Genomic DNA, 21137 nt, shown 5'->3' on the forward strand with positions numbered 1-21137 from the left:
TGCCACCCACAGAAAGGGGAAGTGTCCCAAGGTTGTGGTGTATACTGTGTCTGTGTAAGGCGAAATATCACAGAGTCTCTGTATCATAAATAAGTTTGTTTTTACTGGGAGAGTACGTGCTTGCGGCAAGGTTACACAATTATGATGTTTCTCTTAATAAAGCACTTGATAATACACTTAATAACACTTGTAGACTAATACTTGACAATACAGCAACCAAATCTGTGATAGGAATGTAGTATAGGATACAGTCGTGCCGACTGAGTAGCGTGCTGAGTGATAGAGTAGCAGAGAGGAGGATGTCGTGAGAGTCTCAACCCAAGTAGTACTGTGCTCTGCTGGTATGTTGGAAGATGAAATAGAAGAATACTTAGAAGTAGAGATGAGCGAACCTGGAGCATGCTTGAGTCGATCCGAACCCGAACTTTCGGCATTTGATTAGCGGGGGCTGCTGAACTTGGTTAAAGCTCTAAGGTTGTCTGGAAATCATGGATATAGTCACTGGCTGTATCAATGTTTTCCAGACAACCTTAGAGCTTTATCAAAGTTGTGCAGCCCCCGCTAATCAAATACCGAACGTTCGAATCGACTCGAACCCGAACCCGGTTTGCTCATCTCTACTTAGAAGAAGAAAACACTTGTGCCCGTGTATTGACCTTTTGTTAGTCTTCACACCACCTTATGCCCATCAGATTTGGCTGAACCTTCCTAGAGGGTGACACAAGGCCCAGACCTTGTTACCTGGGATGAGTGGAATGCTGAGAGTTTCCTTGCTGACAACCGCACTGCGAGATAGAGTTCCTAGGCTTATGGCAACTTTGATTTATCCGGATCAGTTCCTAGCTTACTGCTGTCTGTGTATGCTGTCCTGCTCTGTGACTCTCCTAGTCAACGGCGTTGGTTGAGGTTGTCTCTGACTTGCCCTCTCTTGGAAGGGTTTTAACACTGCATAGTGCTGTGTAGCGTCACTGAGAAGAAAACTGTTAGCTGTGTCCTGTCTTGCTTCCTATCCATACGGGGTTCTAGCTAAGACTGACTTACTCTTTCTGTCTCCCACGTGACTTCCTTCCTCCAGGGCATCTAAAGTGCGCTGTGAGTGGGTGAAGAGTGCAAACAGAAGAAGTAAAGAGAGAGGTGATAGGAGAGAAGAAGAACAGATTCCTAGTGGTCCGCAGATCCATGTGACATACAAATAAACAATAACCCTTTACACACTTCAGCTGTGCAGCTTCTGAACATACATATCTAATACAGCGACATCTAGTGGCAAAACTTTATCACTACTTTCATCACCACATAAGTACAATAAGTACAGGCTTTTAAGAAGGGTGTATATAATAGTAACACCCGTGGTAGGACAACACATCAGTGTGCTATCTGAGTTTGCAGGTATTGTCGAGAAATCTCATGCATGTCAGTCAGAGCTGTTAGAGGACCGGATGTGGCCCACGGGCCGTACAATGCCTAGGTATGGTTTAGACTGAGAAAGGGGTTCTAGCTTAGTGAGGATATTCTGAGACTGGGAAAGCTGGGTAACAACTCGGTGCTAGCTCAGTGTTAGTTAATAATCACAGAAAACATAACAATTTCCAGGGACAATGTGGCGGCTGCACAATATTCGGGAACAGCATTGGTTATGTCCCAGTATCATTGCTGCGGCTCAGTGTGCGGCTAGTGGTGGTTCCTGGTCGATGTTCTAGAGGTCTGCAGGGGCACCTGGGTATTAGGAAGCTTTGTCTCGGTCAGTCTGGTTGTGGATGATAAAACGCACAGGAAGCTGTGCAGTGCCTGGTGCAGAGGAGACACGTTCCAGAATGCAGATTACCAGCCCTGCAGACTATGAGCCGGCCAGATTAGCAGCGAACACCCATAGTGTTATTATGTACATCGTTTCATTATATAGTCTCTTTTTGACACCAGTGAATGGGAGATCCTATCGTCTGTAAACAAGTTGCATTCATAAGGGACACTGCAGACATTTTCATCGATTTTGGGGGAATAAACTGGGGGCTCTGACCAGTACTGTATTAGGGGTACACTGTGGATTGGGTAACACTCTACATGCAAACTACAGTGATTCATATTATCTAGTTAGTGATTGAGATGAAGCTACTGTTCTGCTTTCTTTTCAATAAGAGGTTCTGTAGCAGCTGATATAGTATTGTGTATCCTTCATATTAAAACTGTTAAACAGGGGAAGAGAAACATGGCTGCTTTCTCCCAGAAATAGCACCACTCTCATGCTCAGTATATGTGTTGTATTGCAGATCATTTCCTTTCACGTGACTATAGCGGAGTTAAAATACTGCACAAAACTAGAGGGCAGGAAAGGTCCTACCTGTTCCCAGGTGTTCTACTTCCTCTCTCTGGGGGTCTTGAAAGTATATCTTCCAAGATAAGAGGGGACGTCCAAATGTCCATGGTTTCTACCTTACAACATACACCCTTCCACCTCACTTTGTAAAGCACAGAATTCCTTAAAGGGGTATTCCCATGTCAAAGAGTTATTCTCTGTTCTCAGGATGGGGGATACCAAACTGTGTCCCACTAGTCACACTCCCACCAATTATCCTCTATCCTATGTGTAGTGGTCACTGATCACTGTGTGGTTCCCTATCATTAGGATAATGGTCAGAGTCCCGCTGATCAGCTACTTATCTCCTATCCTATGGATTCTGGCCCTACCCCCACCAGTCAGCTTGTTGTTATCCCATACTAAGTTTGGTATTGTGACCCTCACTTTTCAGCTTGTTATCCGCTGTCCTATAGATAGTGTCCGACTTCTGGAGATGTGAATACCTTATAATAGTCTGAAACAGACAAAAAGCATGGTTTACTTTCCAGAGCTGCATTAAAGGGGTACTCCGGGGAAAATCTTTTTCTTACAAATCAACTGATTTCAGAAAGTTATATAGATTTGTAATTTACTTCTATTTAAAAATATCAAACCTTCCAGTACTTATCAGCTGCTGTATGTTTTGCAGGAAGTGTTTTTTTTCTTATTCTTTCCAATTCTCTGCTGCCACCTCTGTCCATGTGAGGAACTGTCCAGAGCAGGAAAGGTTTTCTATGGCGATTTGCTGCTACTCTAGAGATTTTCTGTCTCGGACAGAGGTGGCAGCAGAGAGCACTGTGTCAGAGTGAAAAGAAGACGCAACTTCCTGCAAGGACATACAGCAGCTGATAAGTACTGAAATACTGGAGATTTTTGAATAGAAGTAAATTACAAATCTATATAACTTTTTTTTACACCAGTTGATTTGAAGGAAAAAAGATTTCCCCTGGATTACCCCTTTAACTATTCTCCTGGTTATTATTGGAGACCGTCACCAAGCAGGGAAAGATTTCAGCTCTGAAGCCTGTGTGATGTTTTTATCATAAAGATCACTGATCATCCATTGTGGAACTAGAAGGTGCCCTTGTTTTTTCATTGCGGATGTGTAGATCTCTGACCTGAAGATTCCCTAATACCGCGGCGTTGTGTTATTTTTATGGTAATCGGCCTCTTTTAATAAAATTCTGTTTTTTTTTTTCAGACTTCAACCTTCAGTCGGCATCTTCTTTTCTTATTTATCTCGGCTGTGAACATCGACGTTTCATTTATGCCTTTGGAAGTGCCGCATTAATGTTTCATCTTCTCCTCCCCGGCATGTCGGATCTCTTCATCACAATGAGAGGGAACAATTTGTTAAGCGTTTTTCACATAAATAGAAGACATATTTTATCAGCCCCCATTTAATTATTCAGCCTTCTGCCAGAAGTTCTGCTCTCCTGTTAGTTCTGCACTTTGTATCCTCATATATTAGAGATGTCAGTGAGCGAGAAGACCTCAAATCTGGTATAAATCAGGGGATTCATCTATTCACTAATACATCTAATAACAATGATAGCACAGTATTAGGTTGCACTTAGAGAGTCAGATCTTACACACAGATTTCTATAAAATCCCAGTTTTCACTGAGCTGATAATCTATATAACACAGTCAATACCATAGAGCAAGGGAATAAGCCCCTTCCATACTGTTTGGTGGTGGCTTAACGTGGTACCCAGGTGAAAAATACCTTTTTGTAAATGAACTGGTGCAAGAAAGTTATACAGATTTGTAAATTACTTCTATTTAAAAATCTTAAGTTTACCAGTACTTATCAGCTCCTGTTTGTCCTGCAGGAAGTGGTGTATTCTTTCCAGTCTTACACAGTGTTCTCTGCTGCCACCTCTGTTAGGAACTGTTCAGAGCAGTAGCAAATCCCTATAGAAAACCTCTCCTGCTCAGGACAGTTCCTGACATGGACAGAGATGGCAGCAGAGAGCACTGTGTCAGACTTGAAAAAAAAAAAACACCACTTCCTGTAGGACATACAGCAGCTAATAAGTACTGGAAAGGTTGAGATTTTTAAATTGTAAGTAAGTAATAAAGTAATTTACAAAGCTGTATAACTATCTGGCACCAGTTGAACCCCCTTTAACTCCTCAAGAATAAAAGGGTTTGGACAGTTAAGTTCCAAAAGAGAGTCAGGAGGCCACCATACACATTAGAAGATTGGTCGGACCTGAAATTGGGTACATTGGATACTTATCTAGTGTGTATAGTTGCCTTAAAGTGTACCTGTCGATATAACTTTCAAAATTTAAATCAACAGTAGATGTGATATAAGGCAAGTTTGCAATATACATTCATTATTTTTGTTGTTATCATGCTGTAAAACAAAGCTGTACTTACCAGAAATCCAGGTCCAGTCTCCTGAAGGCAAATTTTCTGACTTGTGCTGGTTGAAAAAAAACAGACTAAACACAGGAATTCCGGCCAGTACAGAGAGTCACGGCTCAATATGTCCATCAGTCACATGACTGTCTTCTCTCTGTGAGCGCTCAGATGGCCTGGGATACACAGGACTTCCTGTTTTCTGACTGCTTCCTGTTTTTTGAGGAGAAAAAGAGTCAAAGAACAGGAAGTGCCGTGTTTTCCATGACAACTAAAAGAAAAAAAAAAAAGAATATATGGCAAACCTGCTTTATATCACATCTACTTTTGGTTTAGATTTTGAAAGGTATAAGGACAGTGACACTTTAAATGGAAGCTGTCATTACTTTCAGAACTGTGAGGTAACTACACAGGAAAAAGCAATGGTCCCTGCCAGAACAAAGCTGTGCATCCTACTGACTGTATAGGGGGGCTGTGAGGCAGGGGTGCACATTGTCACAAATTGTAACGCAGCTCCTACCACCCTTGTAGTTAATGGGGGACGGCCATACAGAATGAAGCGATTCTAAATCCTTTAGTCTCCATCTTGATCTGTGTAATTACTGCAAATGTAATCCCTGGTAGAGGGGGGATCAATAGATGGATGAGTCATTCCTGCTCACAAAAGGGAACATAATGATCCATCTACATTAAAGTGGAATTAAGAGCGTGGTACAAAGGTTAAATAAAAAACTAAACTAAAAAAAATCCACCTCATATATATATATATTTGCAGCCAATGCTTCTCTGCAGAATGTGACATTTACACAGGTGTAGCCAACATAAAGGATACGACTATTAGCATCTACAGTATATAAATGCGTAATAGCATCTGAGTTACAAATATGTAGATACTGAGGCCTAGTAGCGGATTATAACAGGTCCGTTTTGGGCGGTAGCCCGGGGCCCTGAGCTCCTGGGGGGCCCATGGCCACTCAAACAGACTTATACTTTCAGTGGTATATTATCTCTAGGCTACAGTTGCCATGATTTGCATAAAAATTGCTGCTTTTTACTGCAATTTTGCACAAATCAGGGCAAAACTGCAGCCAGGAGACAATCAGTAACATTTGAGAACATACTGAAGGACCTTATAATGTGACAATGATGTCACCACAGGTCCTTTACTGGCTGCATCAAGGAAGACAAAGACTAAAGCTAGTGCCGCCATAGTTACAGTGGGTTGGGGGGGGGGGGGGGGGGGGGCAAGCTTGGTGAACAGCCCGGGGCCATGGTAAAGTTAGTCCTTACGAGCTTATGTAAAGTCTACATGCCGGATAACACTTCCAGTGTATATGTTAGGTATATCCGTAGGGCTCCATTCACCTGCTGGTGGCTAAGAGAGTCCTTTATGGCTTCAAGCCTCCATCCTGCGTATATGTTGCTACTGTATTGGTAAGTGCAGCACACTGTATGCTAATGTACAGCCATACTGATGAAAAAAACTGATGCCAGCCACATACACATGTAAATACACATCTATTACCACCACTGCCTCTCCCTGTGTTAGCTACACGAGGATTATTTACATTCCACTGCTGTCTTTTTTGTTGACTTTTAACAAGAACGTTATTACTGATAAGTTGTAGATCCGCTCAGAAAACGCACATCTCGTCAGAATATGCCATAGTTCACACCTTTCTCCCCTCTGTCCACTGAGCGCATCACCAGAACTGACAGCTGGGCTCTGCAGTGACGCTCCGGACATAGGCGTGGCGCTGGGGAGCTGACGCGTCTTAGCCAATCACAGGGCAGAGTGCCGCAGCTGCAGCCAATCCCTGCTTGCCTTTTCGGACCGGCCCCCTCAATTCTTACAGCTGCGAGTCCCGGAAGAGCCGGGCCGGTGCAGAGTGATCAGACGTTCCCTGCAGTGCTCGGATCTCCGTCATTGAGGCTGCACGGTGTGACAGCAAGCTCTGCATCCAGACTGAGGGGGGCGCTGTCCTATGGCGGGCTGGAGGTAAGTGGGCTATTATAGCAATTAGTATTCTGCAACTAGTTGCTTGTAGAACTACATATCTCAGCCTGCTATGCTTAAAGGGATTTGTACTGGAACATGGCCAGGGAGTCACAGGTTGCCTTATGGTGATCACGGTCCCCAGGGCCTCTAATTCAATCTCAGGTGTCAGGGGATGTGTATAATAGCCGAGCATGAGACACATAGGAAATAATGATGTAAGGCTGTGAGTGGTGCATGATGACACACAGGTGCAATGCACAGGGTTAATGCTTCCCATAGGAGGCACTGGAAATGTCGTGTGTGATCTGCGCTGTATGGATTTATTTAGATAAGATGGAGAAGATGTGTCCACCTGACAGACCCCCTGGATATTATATAATCGGGGACTGGGAATGGGAGGATTGGGGGTGGGGAGGGACGGGACCTAATGTCAAGGATTTCACCAACTTCAGTGAGTTAGATACTTTCAAAGTAATACCTAGCAATCACCATCAAGAGTCTACAGATCACTGTCAGCAGAGTGCAGATCACCATCAGGAGACTACAGATCATAGTCAGCAGAATATAGATCACCATCAAGAGACTACAGGTTACTGTCAGAAGAGCGCAGATCACCATCAAGAGACAACATATCATAGTCAGCAGAATACAGATCACCATCAAGAGACTACAGATCACTGTCAGCAGAATACAGATCACCATCAAGAGTCTACAGATCACTGTCAGCAGAGTGCAGATCACCATCAGGAGACTACAGATCATAGTCAGCAGAATACAGATCACCATCAAGAGACTACAGGTCACTGTCAGAAGAGCGCAGATCACCATCAAGAGACTACAGATCATAGTCAGCAGAATACAGATCACCATCAAGAGACTACAGATCACTGTCAGCAGAATACAGATCACCATCAAGAGACTACAGATCACTGTTGGCAGAGCGCAGATCACCATCAAGAGACAACAGATCATAGTTAGCAGAATACAGATCACTGTTGTCAGAGCACAGATCACCATCACAAGACTACAGATCATAGCAGAATACAGATCCCTGTTGTCAGAGGACAGATCACCATCACAAGACTACAGGTCATAGCAGAATACAGATCCCTGTTGACAGAGGACAGATCACCATCACAAGACTACAGGTCATAGTCAGCAGAATACGGATCACTGTCAGCAGAGCGCAGATCATCATCAAGAGACTGCAGGTCACTGTCAGCAGAACACAGATCACCATCAAGAAAATACAGGTCATTGTCAGCAGAACATAGATCTCTATTAGGAGAATACAGGTTGCTGTCAGCAGAATACAGGTTGTTAGAAACAGACTATAGGTCACTGTCAGCAGAACGCAGATCGCTGTCAAGAGACTACATGTCACTGTCAGCAGAATACAGATTACCATCAGGAGACTACAGATCATTGTAAGCCAGATACAGATCAATGTCAAGTCAATATAGGTCATTGTAAGCTGGATACAGATCTCCGTCAAGAGACTACAGGTCATTGTCAGCAGAATATAGATCTCTGTTAGGAGAATACAGGTCACTGTCAGCAGAATATAGATCACTGTCAAGTGAATACAGGTCATTGCAAGCCAAATACAGATCACTGTCAGTAGAACACAGACTACCATCAAGAAAATACGTGTCACTGTCAGCAGAATACAGGTTGTTATTAGGAGAATACAGGCTGTCGGGAACAGAGTACAGGTTAATGTGAGAAGAATACAGGTTGCAGTGAGTAGGGTACAGGTTGATGTCAAGAGACTAGAGGTCATTGTGAGCAGAGTACAGGCTTCCATAAGCAGAGTACAGGCTCCCATAAGCAGAGTACAAGATGCCGTAAGCAGAACAAATGTCACTGTGAGCAGAAAACAACTTTCAGCAGAATATACTCGTGTATGGCAGTGAATAATGTAAGTAATTTTACAGTGTGCCGTTCACATATCCGAGACTGAATTTATAGCTTTTATATCCTAAAATATTTTCATTCAAACTCTCAACCTGTCAAAGCAAGATCCTGGTGTATGGACGTCCGTAAATGTTTTGGTCTCTGTAAGGAAATCTTTAGAAAGATGGGGGGGGGGGGGGGATGAGTTGATATTCCACTATATAGCTCCGGTGCTATAGAATATTATTTATGACTGTGTCACTGGGGCTCCGGCTTCCATTAGCAGAACAATGACTCTGGTCACTGTGGGGATTTGTTACGTTCTTGCTCCTATTTTCGACCTTCAGTAGGAACATGGAGGGAACGTTTGCTTTGTCTTGCATTGCCCTCATTCTTCACTTTGCCAAGAAAGCTGAAAAAGGCGGCTGGCAATGTTCAATATATAAAATAAATGCACAAAATGTACATATATATATATACACTCACCGGCCACTTTATTAGGTACACCATGCTAGTAACGGGTTGGACCCCTTTTGCCTTCAGAACTGCCTCAATTCTTCGTGGCATAGATTCAACAAGGTGCTGGAAGCTTCCTCAGAGATTTTGGTCCATATTGACATGATGGCATCACACAGTTGCCGCAGATTTGTCGGCTGCACATCCCAAAGATGCTCTATTGGATTGAGATCTGGTGACTGAGGAGGCCATTGGAGTACAGTGAACTCATTGTCATGTTCAAGAAACCAATCTGAGATGATTCTAGCTTTATGACATGGCGCATTATCCTGCTGAAAGTAGCCATCAGATGTTGGGTACATTGTGGTCATAAAGGGATGGACATGGTCAGCAACAATACTCAGGTAGGCTGTGGCAGGGCCACCATCAGGAATTCCAGGGCCCCATACTGCCAACTTGTCTGGGCCCCCACCTTACCAAAGACATTAAGCCAAAAAATCAGGACATACGTTTGGCTATTTAAAGCCCATAATATGTGTTAAATTACGAGTCAATTAAGTCATGTTTTCAGCCTTAAAAATAACTATTGTTTTATAAAAGAATGGCTGAAAAATATCATGTTTTTTCCCCACAAATAATACTGACACATCATAATCACAATAATGTTTTGCCTGACTTCTCCTTTAATATACTGTATATAGACAATAGATGCACAAACCCATACAGTACAAATAGGCAGATACGCACATGTATGCACACACACTCACACAGATACATATAGATCCACAATACATGTATACACACATATAGGCAGATTACAAGATGTACAAATATACCAACATAGAGAAATTACACAGATACAAACACATGCAGATTCCATATATACCTATATACACAGACACATAGCATAAATGCAGACACACACATGCAGATCCCATATATACCTCTACACAGACACATAGCATAGATGCAGACACACACATGCAGATCCCATATATACCTCTACACAGACAGCCACATGACATAAATGCAGACACACACATGCAGATTCCATATATACCTCTACACAGACACACAGCATAGATACAGACACACACATGCAGATTACCCAGATACAAACACATGCAGATGACATATATACATCACACACATGCAGATTGCACAGATATATGATCAGAGGCTCAAACACACACACACACACACACACACTCTTACACACACACTCTATTACACACACACACACACACACACTCTCACACACACTTTTTATCCTTGAGGCCCCCAGTGATACAGTGCTCAGATACACACTTACACACTCACACACTTACTTTTTATCCTTGAGGCCCCCAGTGAGTGAAGTCTCTGCTCCCAGTCAGCAGCCTGCAGCCCCTCCTCCTTTGCCCCGACTGCAGAGCTGTATACTGGAGGGAACAGACGTCACAGCTGGGAGGGAGGAGAGAGGAGAGGGGGCCGCTGCATCTTCCTGTAACCTGGGAGAGCACACCGGCTGGAAGTCACCAGCTCCACACGAGCCTGGGAGCTGCTGAGGAGGGGGCTGGTCCATTGTGGAGGGAGGGGGGGGGGGCGATTCTGCAGCCCGGTCCACAGACAGTGCAGGGGGGAGGAGGGCCTAATGATTTTAGTTAAGTAGAAGGGGCCCCTTGCATCTGCGGGAGCTCTCCCCTCTCCCTGCACTGTCTGTATACCAGGCTTCTCATAAAAGTGAAGTGTGTGGGAGACCCGGGCCCCCCTATAGGCCGGGCCCCATACACCTGTACTGCCAGTAATGCCCTGTTGGCGGCCCTGGGCTGTGGCGTTGCAATGATGCTCAATTGGTACCAAGGGGCCCAAAGAGTGCCAAGAAAATATTCCCCACACCATGACACCACCACCACCAGCCTGAACCGTTGATTCAAGGCAGGATGGATCCATGCTTTCATGTTGTTGACGCCAAATTCTGACCCTACCATCCGAATGTCGCAGCAGAAATCGAGACTCATCAGACCAGGCAACGTTTTTCCAATCTTCTACTGTCCAATTTCGATGAGCTTGTGCAAATTGTAGCCTCAGTTTCCTGTTCTTAGCTGAAAGGAGTGGCACCCGGTGTGGTCTTCTGCTGCTGTAGCCCATCTGCCTCAAAGTTGGAGGTACTGTGCGTTCAGAGATGCTCTTCTGCCTACCTTGGTTGTAACGGTTGGCTATTTGAGTCACTGTTGCCTTTCTATCAGCTCGAACCAGTCTGCCCATTCTCCTCTGACCTCTGGCATCAACAAGGCATTTCCGCCCACAGAACTGCCGCTCACTGGATGTTTTTTCTTTTTCGGACCATTCTCTGTAAACCCTAGAGATGGTTGCACGTGAAAATCCCAGTAGATCAGCAGTTTCTGAAATACTCAGACCAGCCCTTCTGGCACCAACAACCATGCCACGTTCAAAGGCACTCAAATCACCTTTCTTCCCCATACTGATGCTCGGTTTGAACTGCAGGAGATTGTCTTGACCATGTCTACATGCCTAAATGCACTGAGTTGCCGCCATGTGATTGGCTGATTAGAAATTAAGTGGTAACGTGCAGTTGGACAGGTGTACCTAATAAAGTGGCCGGTGAATGTATGTATATATATATATATATATATATATATATATATATATATATATATATATATACACTTATAAGGTATAAGTAAATATAACCACCATAAAGTGCAAAAAAAAAAAAAGCAACCAATAGGGCACAATCCCAAATCGCTGTATAACAATAATATAACCACCATAAGTAGTAATACAAATAGTGATAAAAAGCCACAAAGACAAGATGACCAATCACGCCCGACGTGTTTTGCGTATAATGCTTCATCCAGGGGTCTTATTCCTCACATTACTGTATATGGCTGCATGCTCATGATAGATTTTGGTTATTTGAGTTAATCCATTCATCAGAGTGACATCTGTTCAGGGGAAGTGGTGCCGTATGGCTAGCTGAATAATATGAATCATCTGCTGCTATCTTATATTACTGTAACTCGGTCAGTAACAATATTGCAGGCGGCAGGTCTCACACAGAAGTGTTTGCTCTTTGTGGCTTCATTCTTATACAGCCGTCCATGGAAGTTACAGATACTTGATTTGCATGTGGTTAAAAAAAAGTTGTAAAGTCTTCGGATAGGACCATTAAAATTAGATGGGGGGCAATTTGCCATTTAGTGGTTTAAAGGGGCTGTGACGTTTGCCCCTTTAATGCTCACATTACCTGCAGACCGAGGTATACGTGTAAGCTCTGTACTGTTTGTGGCAGGTGGTGAGAGGTACTGCACCATTGTCTGTTCACTTGAGTGAGAAAGCGAAGGTGCAAATTGTGAACCGCAAAAAAGGTCGGCCAGATGGTCTATGAATATGGCCCTAATGTTGGCCCATGTGAAGGGGGTTATCTGGCAATTTTTTTTTCTTTTAAATCAACTGGTGTCAGAAAGTTATAATAGATTTGCAATTTTTGTACTTATCAACTGCTGCATGTCCTGCAGGAAGTGGTGTATTCTTTCCAGTTTGACATAGTGCTCTCTGCTGCCACCACTGTCCATTTCAGGAACTGTCCAGAGCAGCAGCTAATCATAGATGGGGACAGTTCCTGTCATGAACAGAGATAGCAGCAAAGAGCACTGTGTACAAATAGAAAGATAACACCACCTCTTGCAGGACATACAGCAGCTGATAAGTACTGGAAGACTGGCGATTTTTAAAAAATTAAATTACAAATGTATATAACTTTCTGAGACCAGTTGATTTTATAAGATTAAAAAAAATTGCCAGAGTATCCCTTTAAATGGGCAATGTCACTAGGAAAATGAGCTAGGAAAAGAACACATTTAGCGCATTCTCTTCCGGCCTCATGTCATGGGACCGAGACAGCTGCATAATGGGAGTCAGAGAGGGAAGAGAGGTGTGTGGTATGACATGTTGCAAGCACGCCTCCTGCCTAATGATTGACAAGAGGGCTGTCAGGCAGGAGGCGTGCTTACATCAGGTATTAGTAGATGAGTAAATTCTTCATTATTTAGGGCAGGATGTGCCCCGCTTTCCCTTATGTATGTGTATTGCATTGCTTATCCATTGTCTGTTGTTTTGCAGAATGAATCGGTGTTGAGATGGGCCGCTTGCATCCTGGACTCTTAGTGCCTTGTAAGTCACAATGGCTTCAGAGATGGAGAAGGCTGATGCGCTCCTCCAGACGTTCAGCACCGCGTCCGTCGCCTCCAGTCTAGGACTGGGCATCTTCTGCTTTCTGGCAGACAAAGTGCAGCAAGCGTCTTTCATCCAGCAAAATGATTGGCTCCGAGCCGCGTCCGACAACGCAACCCACGGTGTGATCGGCATGTGGTCGTGGGCCATCGTCATCGGCCTCCGGAAGAGAAGTGACTTCTGTGAAGTTATTCTTGCTGGATTCTTTGCCTGTATCATAGACTTGGACCACTTCTTCCTGGCCGGCTCCTTCTCATTACAGGTTAGTGATTTCCGTGTTATGTATATATACAAGGCCTTCCAATCTCTTCTTTATTATCTCACAAGTTGGCCATCTTCTGTTAGTAGAAGTCACTAGTAGAAGCCACTAGGTGTCTCCCTTCTCCCCAATCTACTGTTCATTGCTTATTGCTATGGGAAATCCAACTTCCTTGCCATGCTGCTGCTATTTTGTTAACTTTTGCTTACATAGCACCCTGAAAATTCACTTAATCACTAACCCCTTCCCCCTCCCATAAGCCATCTATAGTAGTGTACTGTGTAAAGCACCCCACATGGCAGTGCCAGCCTGTTCAGTGCACATCATAGTGCAGTGCAGTCATAGCATAGCAGTGCCCATTTCTAGTTCTGTCCCCTTAAATAAAGAGAATAAAAAATTGCTGTCCACCCAGAAGAGGTTTCTCGGGGGCTCAAGTAGTAACAACTATCGTCACCGCTGTAAAGAGTTAATATAAAATTATAAAAAAAAATGGATAGTCAGGAGACCACCATACACATTAGATAAACAGTGGCCATTGAAATTCTTAATCCTCTAGAGGTCTGCCTGCCGACAGGTGACTCGGTCTCCGGAGGATGGGGGTGGGCTGTCCATGCTTAACAATAAGTGCTGTAGTTGGCGTATTTGCAGCGTTATATTTTTAGTCAACAATGTTCAGTCACCAAAAATAGGTCATCTCTGCTCCTAGCTGCTGAATATTTGATAGGAAAGCCTTCTGGAATTTTACTTGTGGCTGGAATCCATTTGTCCTTGAGATTCCATTGTTCAGAAATGGGAATAGTATAATAGCGGCATTATCGCTGATACCACACACATCAGTATTACCCGGATCAGTGATATAGGGGGTGGCGTGGCAGTCGTCCTGTAATTAGGGGGGGCGCAGTCATTGGTGTATTAGTCACCCTGCAGATGGATCTAGGAGTTGGCTGCTAGATTGGAGACCACTTATCTACACAAATACTCGCTATTCCTAATGACCGACCTGCCAATCTGGCCGCGGCTAATTACTTTTGGCTCCGTCTCTAGTTTTCCTCTCGCACGGTGGCTTAAAACTGGTGTCTCTGGGGAAAGGTAAAATCTCTTGTGTCTTGCTAGTGGTTTAAGCACAAAAGGAATGACCTTGTGATCTGTTATTGAACACTTTACTATTCATTAACATTATGGCCGCATTTACAGGAGTTGGTCTCCGGTTGTTTTAGTTGCGATTTTAAAATTGTGTCAAAACTGGTGGCTGCAAAAGCTAAAACAGAGTACAACACACATATATCCTCAAATGTATGTTAACAGGGTTGCCAGGAGCATACATACTGTGTTTTTTTTTTTCTTGTGGGTGGGGGTATATAAACAAATAGGTACTCTCCTACCCTGGTCGACACCGCTTCCTGTGACTCTTCGACCCCACTGGAACTGCCAAATTCTGGCCTAGACAGGTTACTGCATTTTGAGTTCCGGTCTGAATTCAAAAGACATTAGAACAGCAGTTGCGGAGGGATTGGGTAGAGTATGACGTATTTCTTAATTTTAAAGGTCCCTAGCCATAGTTAAAAAATGTATGTGCCTGAACAACCCTTTGGGTTAATGAGTGCTAGTTTTGGACATGTGGCTTGTACAGGTCACATAAATATACAGCACACTATTTCTTTATTTACTGACATTCTTAGGCTTTGTTTGCAAGTTTTTTTTTTACTTTAAAACTGCTTGCTTGTAAATTTGATGTAGCAAAAAAGGACTATAAAAGTGAAATGAAGCCAAAATTGGCTCAGCGGTTAGCACTGTAGCCTTGCAGCGCTGGGGTCCTGGGTTCAAATCCAACAAAGGCCAACATCTGCAAAGAGTATGTTCTCTCCGTGTTTGCGTGGGTTTCCTCTGGGTACTCCGGTTTCCTCCCACGCCCAAAACATACAGATAGGTGAAAGTGCTGCGAATTCTATGTGCGCTACACAAATCTTATGAATTGTGTCTTTGCTTTATCTCTGTCTTTTAATATAGGAACTGTATATTTTCTCAATAATTGTGACTGTGCTATATGAAGACCATTGTTGATTTTCTCGATTGTTCAGTCTCATTTTCAGATTGTTCAGGTGAATCCCCCAGAGGGCCCAGTACCATCTTACTGCCTGAAGAGTCGGGCACTGCCACTTACTGGTGTCAGGACATGCCGTCTGGTGTTTGTTCTGAGAGCTGAATCCTATTTATTTTTTTCTCCTTTGGTCTGGGGTCTGATTCATTTTTGGTTCAATCCTGAATTCTGACGTCTTGTCTGGGGTCTGAACTCAGTTTGGAGTTTAGTCTGGAGTCTAAATGTATTTAGGTCAGGAGAAGACTTCTTGTAGCTGTCCATGTAGCTATGCCTGTCAGTTGTGGCACAATCCTGCCTCAGTATCATGTGACTGATGGTGTCTGTGTTATTATTGCTGCAGCTATCGGGCCTGTACTCTTGTAATGCAGCTTGCTTCTTTTACATGGGGAGACAATTTGAATATAATAAAAATGCCACCGGCATCAAGTGTCAACGCCAGAGCTGTGATACGTAGATCTTAACATTGAATGACCTTTGTGTTGTGAGACTTTGTCTCACCTTGTTACTGTCGTAGTATGAATAATTCTAGGGCTTTGAATTATTTTAAGATTCAGCCTGGAGCAGTGGCTGCGAACCTCCTTCTGCCTGTAGTTACTTCTGCAGCTAAGCAGAATTATTAAAATTAGCCATAATAGCTTTACAGAGTATTCTGGGATTGTCATGATTTTAGTGTATGTATATGTATATGTATGTATATATATATATATATATATATATATATATAATATATAATATATTATCATTATTAAAATATATATAATATATAGAATATTTTTTAATTGCTCATATCTTCCTGTGTAATATGGTGATTGCAGCAAAGGGCACCATGAATGAGAAATTCTTCTTGCAGATCCCCTGGCGCATTAGTTAAGCCTTTTAATAGGCCTTGTAATGTGAAAACCAATAGAACTGACTGGTTGAAGTTTAGCCATGTGATCCCTGATGTCTCCTGACATTGAGAGACTACTGGGCTCTTCTCTTAGGCAACATTACATTCTCATTGTCTAAGGAGACAGACAATCTATAGTTGGCGAGGGACTCACTATTTGGGTACTGGGAAATGCAGAGAACAGGTCTGTGCTTATACGTTGGAATAGTGACCCCCCCCCCCCCCCAACATATTTGTCAATCATTAAAATGTACTGCTTAGCTTAGAAGAAAAAAAAGTTTTAAAGTCTTGGCCACTAGGTGTCCCCCTTTCCTGCAATAAGCTGTTTACCCCTGTTATTAGGGTCAGTCTGACTCTGGTAACAGAGACATCAAGATGGAATACAGGAACTGGGGACAAGGCTTAGCTGTCTCCTCCAAGATCTACAATGTTTCTGAAAGATGCGTCTCTAATCTGTCACCACCCATTAAGTTATGAACAGCTTTTCTTGTGTTGCTCCTACTTTGTGCACACAGAGCTGCCTCCTGAATGTAATCTTTTCTCCCCTTCTCCTTAGCTTGTTATCATGAACAGTTTGGTACTTGGTGTAACCCCTTTCTTGCTGTGCCGCTGCTGTTTTTTCCTTTCTGCTCACCTAGGCCCTTGCAAATTCAGTGTGGTATTAACACCGTCTCCCTACACAATCAGCACTGTGTCAGTCTGTTCAGTCCAGTACGCTTTCACTGGCACTATGTCATGGCATAGCAGGGAGGAGCAGGTCATGTGTGGTGCTTGGCCAGGCAAGTAAGGGAAAGGAAGCCCTGTCTGTGTACTTCTAGAAAACAGTCCAGCTCTCTTCCTGTTCCTTGTAATGGAAAGAATGAGAAATAGCCATACACCATGGAGGGGGCTCTCACGGGCTCAGTGACAACACTAAAATCACCTTGTCACCTTTCTGAAGGGTTAATCTATAAAATCCATGTAGGTTTTTAAAAAAAATCTTTGAAATGACGGGTCCGCTTAGGTTCTTTGAAGACTGAATTTGGTAAGAGATATTAGCTGAGCCCCAGGAACAGAGCGAGTGGATGAGAAAGACAAAACGTCTGTTGCGTAGTCAGAGCGGAATATTGCCGGATGTGATCATTTTCTGCTCTTATGAAATATGTAATGATGGCAGATTGTCAGCCGCTGTGAATGGAAGGTCTGCTTCTGCCTCTTATTGGGGTCAGGCACAGATGAGGTTAAATGTTAATAAAGCGTTTGTAGCAGAAGGAAAACACGCAGACTAGTGATGCGCCATGTGGGCGGTTGCCATAGAAACAGGGGACGGGTTCAGAGAAGGAAGCTGTATGTGCAGCCTGCCAGAGAGGAGATCGGATTATGTGCGGTACAGTGGCTACATCAGGGGGAACGCGCGTTTACTGGCATCTTAATGGTTTCCTTTTAATGTAGCGATAAATAATTAACCTGGAAACCAGCTGGAAATGTGGAAATGTCAGCGTGAAGACCGCGGCGGCCGACATTGATAGCATGTTCTATAACAAGAAAAATATGATGCGCTGTTCCAGTCTGCTGAAGGGTAGCACTGGGCACTAAGAAGATCCAAGTGCTGCAAGTGACACATAGGACTGTGCCGAAGCAATCCATAAGGATGACACAACATACATTAGCAAAAACAGCTGCACATGAGAGCAAAAAGTGGAGAAAAAGAACAAAATTGCAAAAAAATAGCGAACTATTTAAAAAGTGAATAACACATGACAATTTTAGTGAGGGATTTAACTTGCCATTGGGATGAGCAGGGCAGCGATAGAGACTGAAAGGAGGAGTGGTGGAGGGAGCAGGGCAGGGATGCAGTCTGCTAGGAGGAGTAGTGGGAGGGTAAAGGATGGGGACTGCTAGGAGAAGTAGGAGAGAGAGCAGGGGGGGATGCAGACTGCGAGGAGGAGTGTGAGGGAAAAGGATGGGGATGGGGACTGCTAGGAGAAGTAGGAGAGGGAGCAGGGTGGGGATGCACACTGCTAGGAGGAGTAGTGGGAGGGAAAAGGATGGGGACTGCTAGGAGAAGTAGTGGAGGGAGCAGGATGGGGACTTCTAGGAAAAGAACAGGGGCGAGCAGTGAAGGGATGCAACTGCTAAGAGGACTGGTGGAGGGAGCAGGGTGGGGATGCAGACTGCTAGGAAGAGTAGAGTACTGAGAGGTAGCAGGGCATGAATGCATATGCTAGGAGTAGTGGAGGAAGCAGGACAGGGATGCATACTGCTAGGAGGAGGAGTGTAGGAAGCAGAACAGGGATACAGACTGCTAGGAGGAGGAGTGGAGGAGGAAGCAGGACAGGGATGCAGACTGCTAGGAGGAGGAGTGGAAGGGAAAAAGGATGGGGATTGGGACTGCTAGAAGAAGTGGAGGGAGCAGGATGGGGATGCAGTCTGCTAGGAGGAGTAGTGGGAGGGAAAATGATGGGGATGGGGACTGCTAGGAGAAGTAGGAGAGGGAGCAGGGTGGGGATGCAGACTGCTAGGAAGAGTAGAGTACTGAGAGGTAGCAGGGCATGAATGCATATGGACTAGTGGAGGAAGCAGGACAGGGATGCAGACTGCTAGGAGGAAGAGTGGAGGAAGCAGGACAGGGATGCAGACTGCTAGGAGGAGGAGTGGAGGAAGCAGGACATGGATGCAGACAGCTAGGAGGAGGAGTGAAGGATGCAGACAGCTAGGAGGAGGAGTGAAGGATGCAGACTGCTAGGAGGAGGAGTGGGAAGGAGCAAGCCATCTGCCGGAGAACTACTGACACTTCCCAACCATGAAGTGTTTCTGTGCAATAAGCAGCTGAGCAGGAATAATGTGGACGTGAAACAAAGATTCCACTGAAAACTTTCCATCTGATGAGTATTGGGAATATGACAGTAAATGAGACATAGCTACAATATGGGTTTGTAAAATCCACCTGGAAATTGTTGACTTTTATTGGTGGTCATTAATTTTGACCCCATGTATGCTAATTAGGACCCCATGTGAATGGAGAAGGAAGTGTTGACCTCAGCTATGTACATAAGTCTCTTTAGACAGTGAATAGAGCAGGGACCTTAGCATGTGTGTTGCTGCTCCATTCATACAGGAGACATAACCTTCATTCTTCATCATGCATGCTCGCTCTATGCCTCACCTGATTCATGTACAGGGCTTGGCTTCCAGCAAGTACAAGGCTTGGCTGTACATCAATTAGTCAAGGCAGGGAAAGGTATGGGAGGGAGGAGTCATACATGCTGTGGCACAGCTCTGCCTCCTTGACACTTGAATATGCAAAAGAGCCCATGGAGCCTCATCAAAGAGTCTCGAAACACAGGACTAGCCAGATATCCCTCCGGGAAGGACCCAGCCAAGGGGCGGCTCCTGTAAGGAAACCACAATATTAAGTGGCCCTATAAGTCAATGTAATGACAAGGGAAAAACCAAGGCCAGGTAACCACCACATACAGCTGTTTCGGGGTGTTGCCCCTCATCAGTGTGGAGCAGTATTGGATGGTTACCTGGCCTTGGTTTTTCCCTTGTCATTAAGGCTTTAAGGCCTGAATCTGCTGCATTGCCCTGTCCTGTGCCTTGCTGCAAGCATTAAGCTGAGATATAATGAGTTGTTCGGTCAGGTAATTACGTCGGAGAGCTGGTGCAGATGGCGCCTCTGCCTGGAGAAATAGTCACTATGAATTCTTTAATGCCCAAAGTTGATAGCACCAATTTTTCCAGGGCCAGGACGACTGTTTTTATCTCTGGTACCCTTGGTGTATGACAAGGCAGGAGGTTACACCATGTAGTTCTATGGTAATTATAATAATCCATTTTATTCTGGTCTTGTAGCCATATTGATGTTTGTGCTTTTTTTTTATGTCCGTAGGCCGCCCTCCACCTCCCCCACCGCCCTCCTCTCCACTGTTCAACACTGATTCCTATTCTGGCCCTTGCGCTGAAGTTTCTCATGCAGTTCCTGAGGCTGAAGGACTCTTGGTGTTTCTTGCCTTGGATGTTGTTCATATCTTGGACTTCCCACCACGTCAGAGATGGAATTCGCCACGGGCTTTGGCTGTGTCCATTTGGAAAGACTGGTGCCCTTCCATATTGGTTATATGTGGCGATCACCGCCTCGCTCCCCAACCTGTGCTCTCTGATCATGTACCTAACTGGGACGAGAGAGATGATGACAAAGAAGCACGGAATCCATATCGATGTATAAAGAAAAGAGGGGATCTAGTAGGATGGTCTAAAGAAATAAAAAGTTTACATTCCAAATATTTACCCTGAGGGTTTACAGGTCTCCAAATGTTCATTCCATGACTGTGTGTATATATAGAGAATCCATATATTAGCTACTATATAGATATATACATGGGGGGGGGGGGGGGAAGAGGCAGGTGCTGTGTTAGACCATCAGCAGAATACAGGCTGTTTTACAGTAGTATGTAGTCTGTGTCTCATTCTAACCATGTATCACCAGCTGTTATCCAGACATAACACCACTAAAGACAGTGAAGACAGTAAAGATAGTATGGGGAGTCACTACATATATGCATACATAGAATTCCGAAGGCACTAACAAAGAAACCTTACCGTTCTTGTATCTGCTTGCC

The 21137-nt window shown here is 44.2% G+C and overlaps 1 protein-coding gene across 1 annotated transcript; it reads left to right on the plus strand.

Moving 5' to 3' along the window:
* Positions 1 to 6573: 6573 nt before the first annotated feature.
* TMEM267 (transmembrane protein 267) lies at positions 6574 to 20799 on the plus strand. Its single transcript, XM_069964738.1, has 3 exons — positions 6574 to 6702; positions 13180 to 13552; positions 20408 to 20799. Exons 2-3 carry the CDS (start codon positions 13241 to 13243, stop codon positions 20741 to 20743), a joined length of 648 nt encoding a protein of 215 aa, XP_069820839.1. The 5' UTR covers positions 6574 to 6702; positions 13180 to 13240; the 3' UTR covers positions 20744 to 20799.
* Positions 20800 to 21137: the final 338 nt, after the last annotated feature.

The sequence above is a fragment of the Dendropsophus ebraccatus genome, chromosome 3 (assembly GCF_027789765.1).
Source record: "Dendropsophus ebraccatus isolate aDenEbr1 chromosome 3, aDenEbr1.pat, whole genome shotgun sequence".
NCBI lineage: Eukaryota > Metazoa > Chordata > Amphibia > Anura > Hylidae > Dendropsophus > Dendropsophus ebraccatus.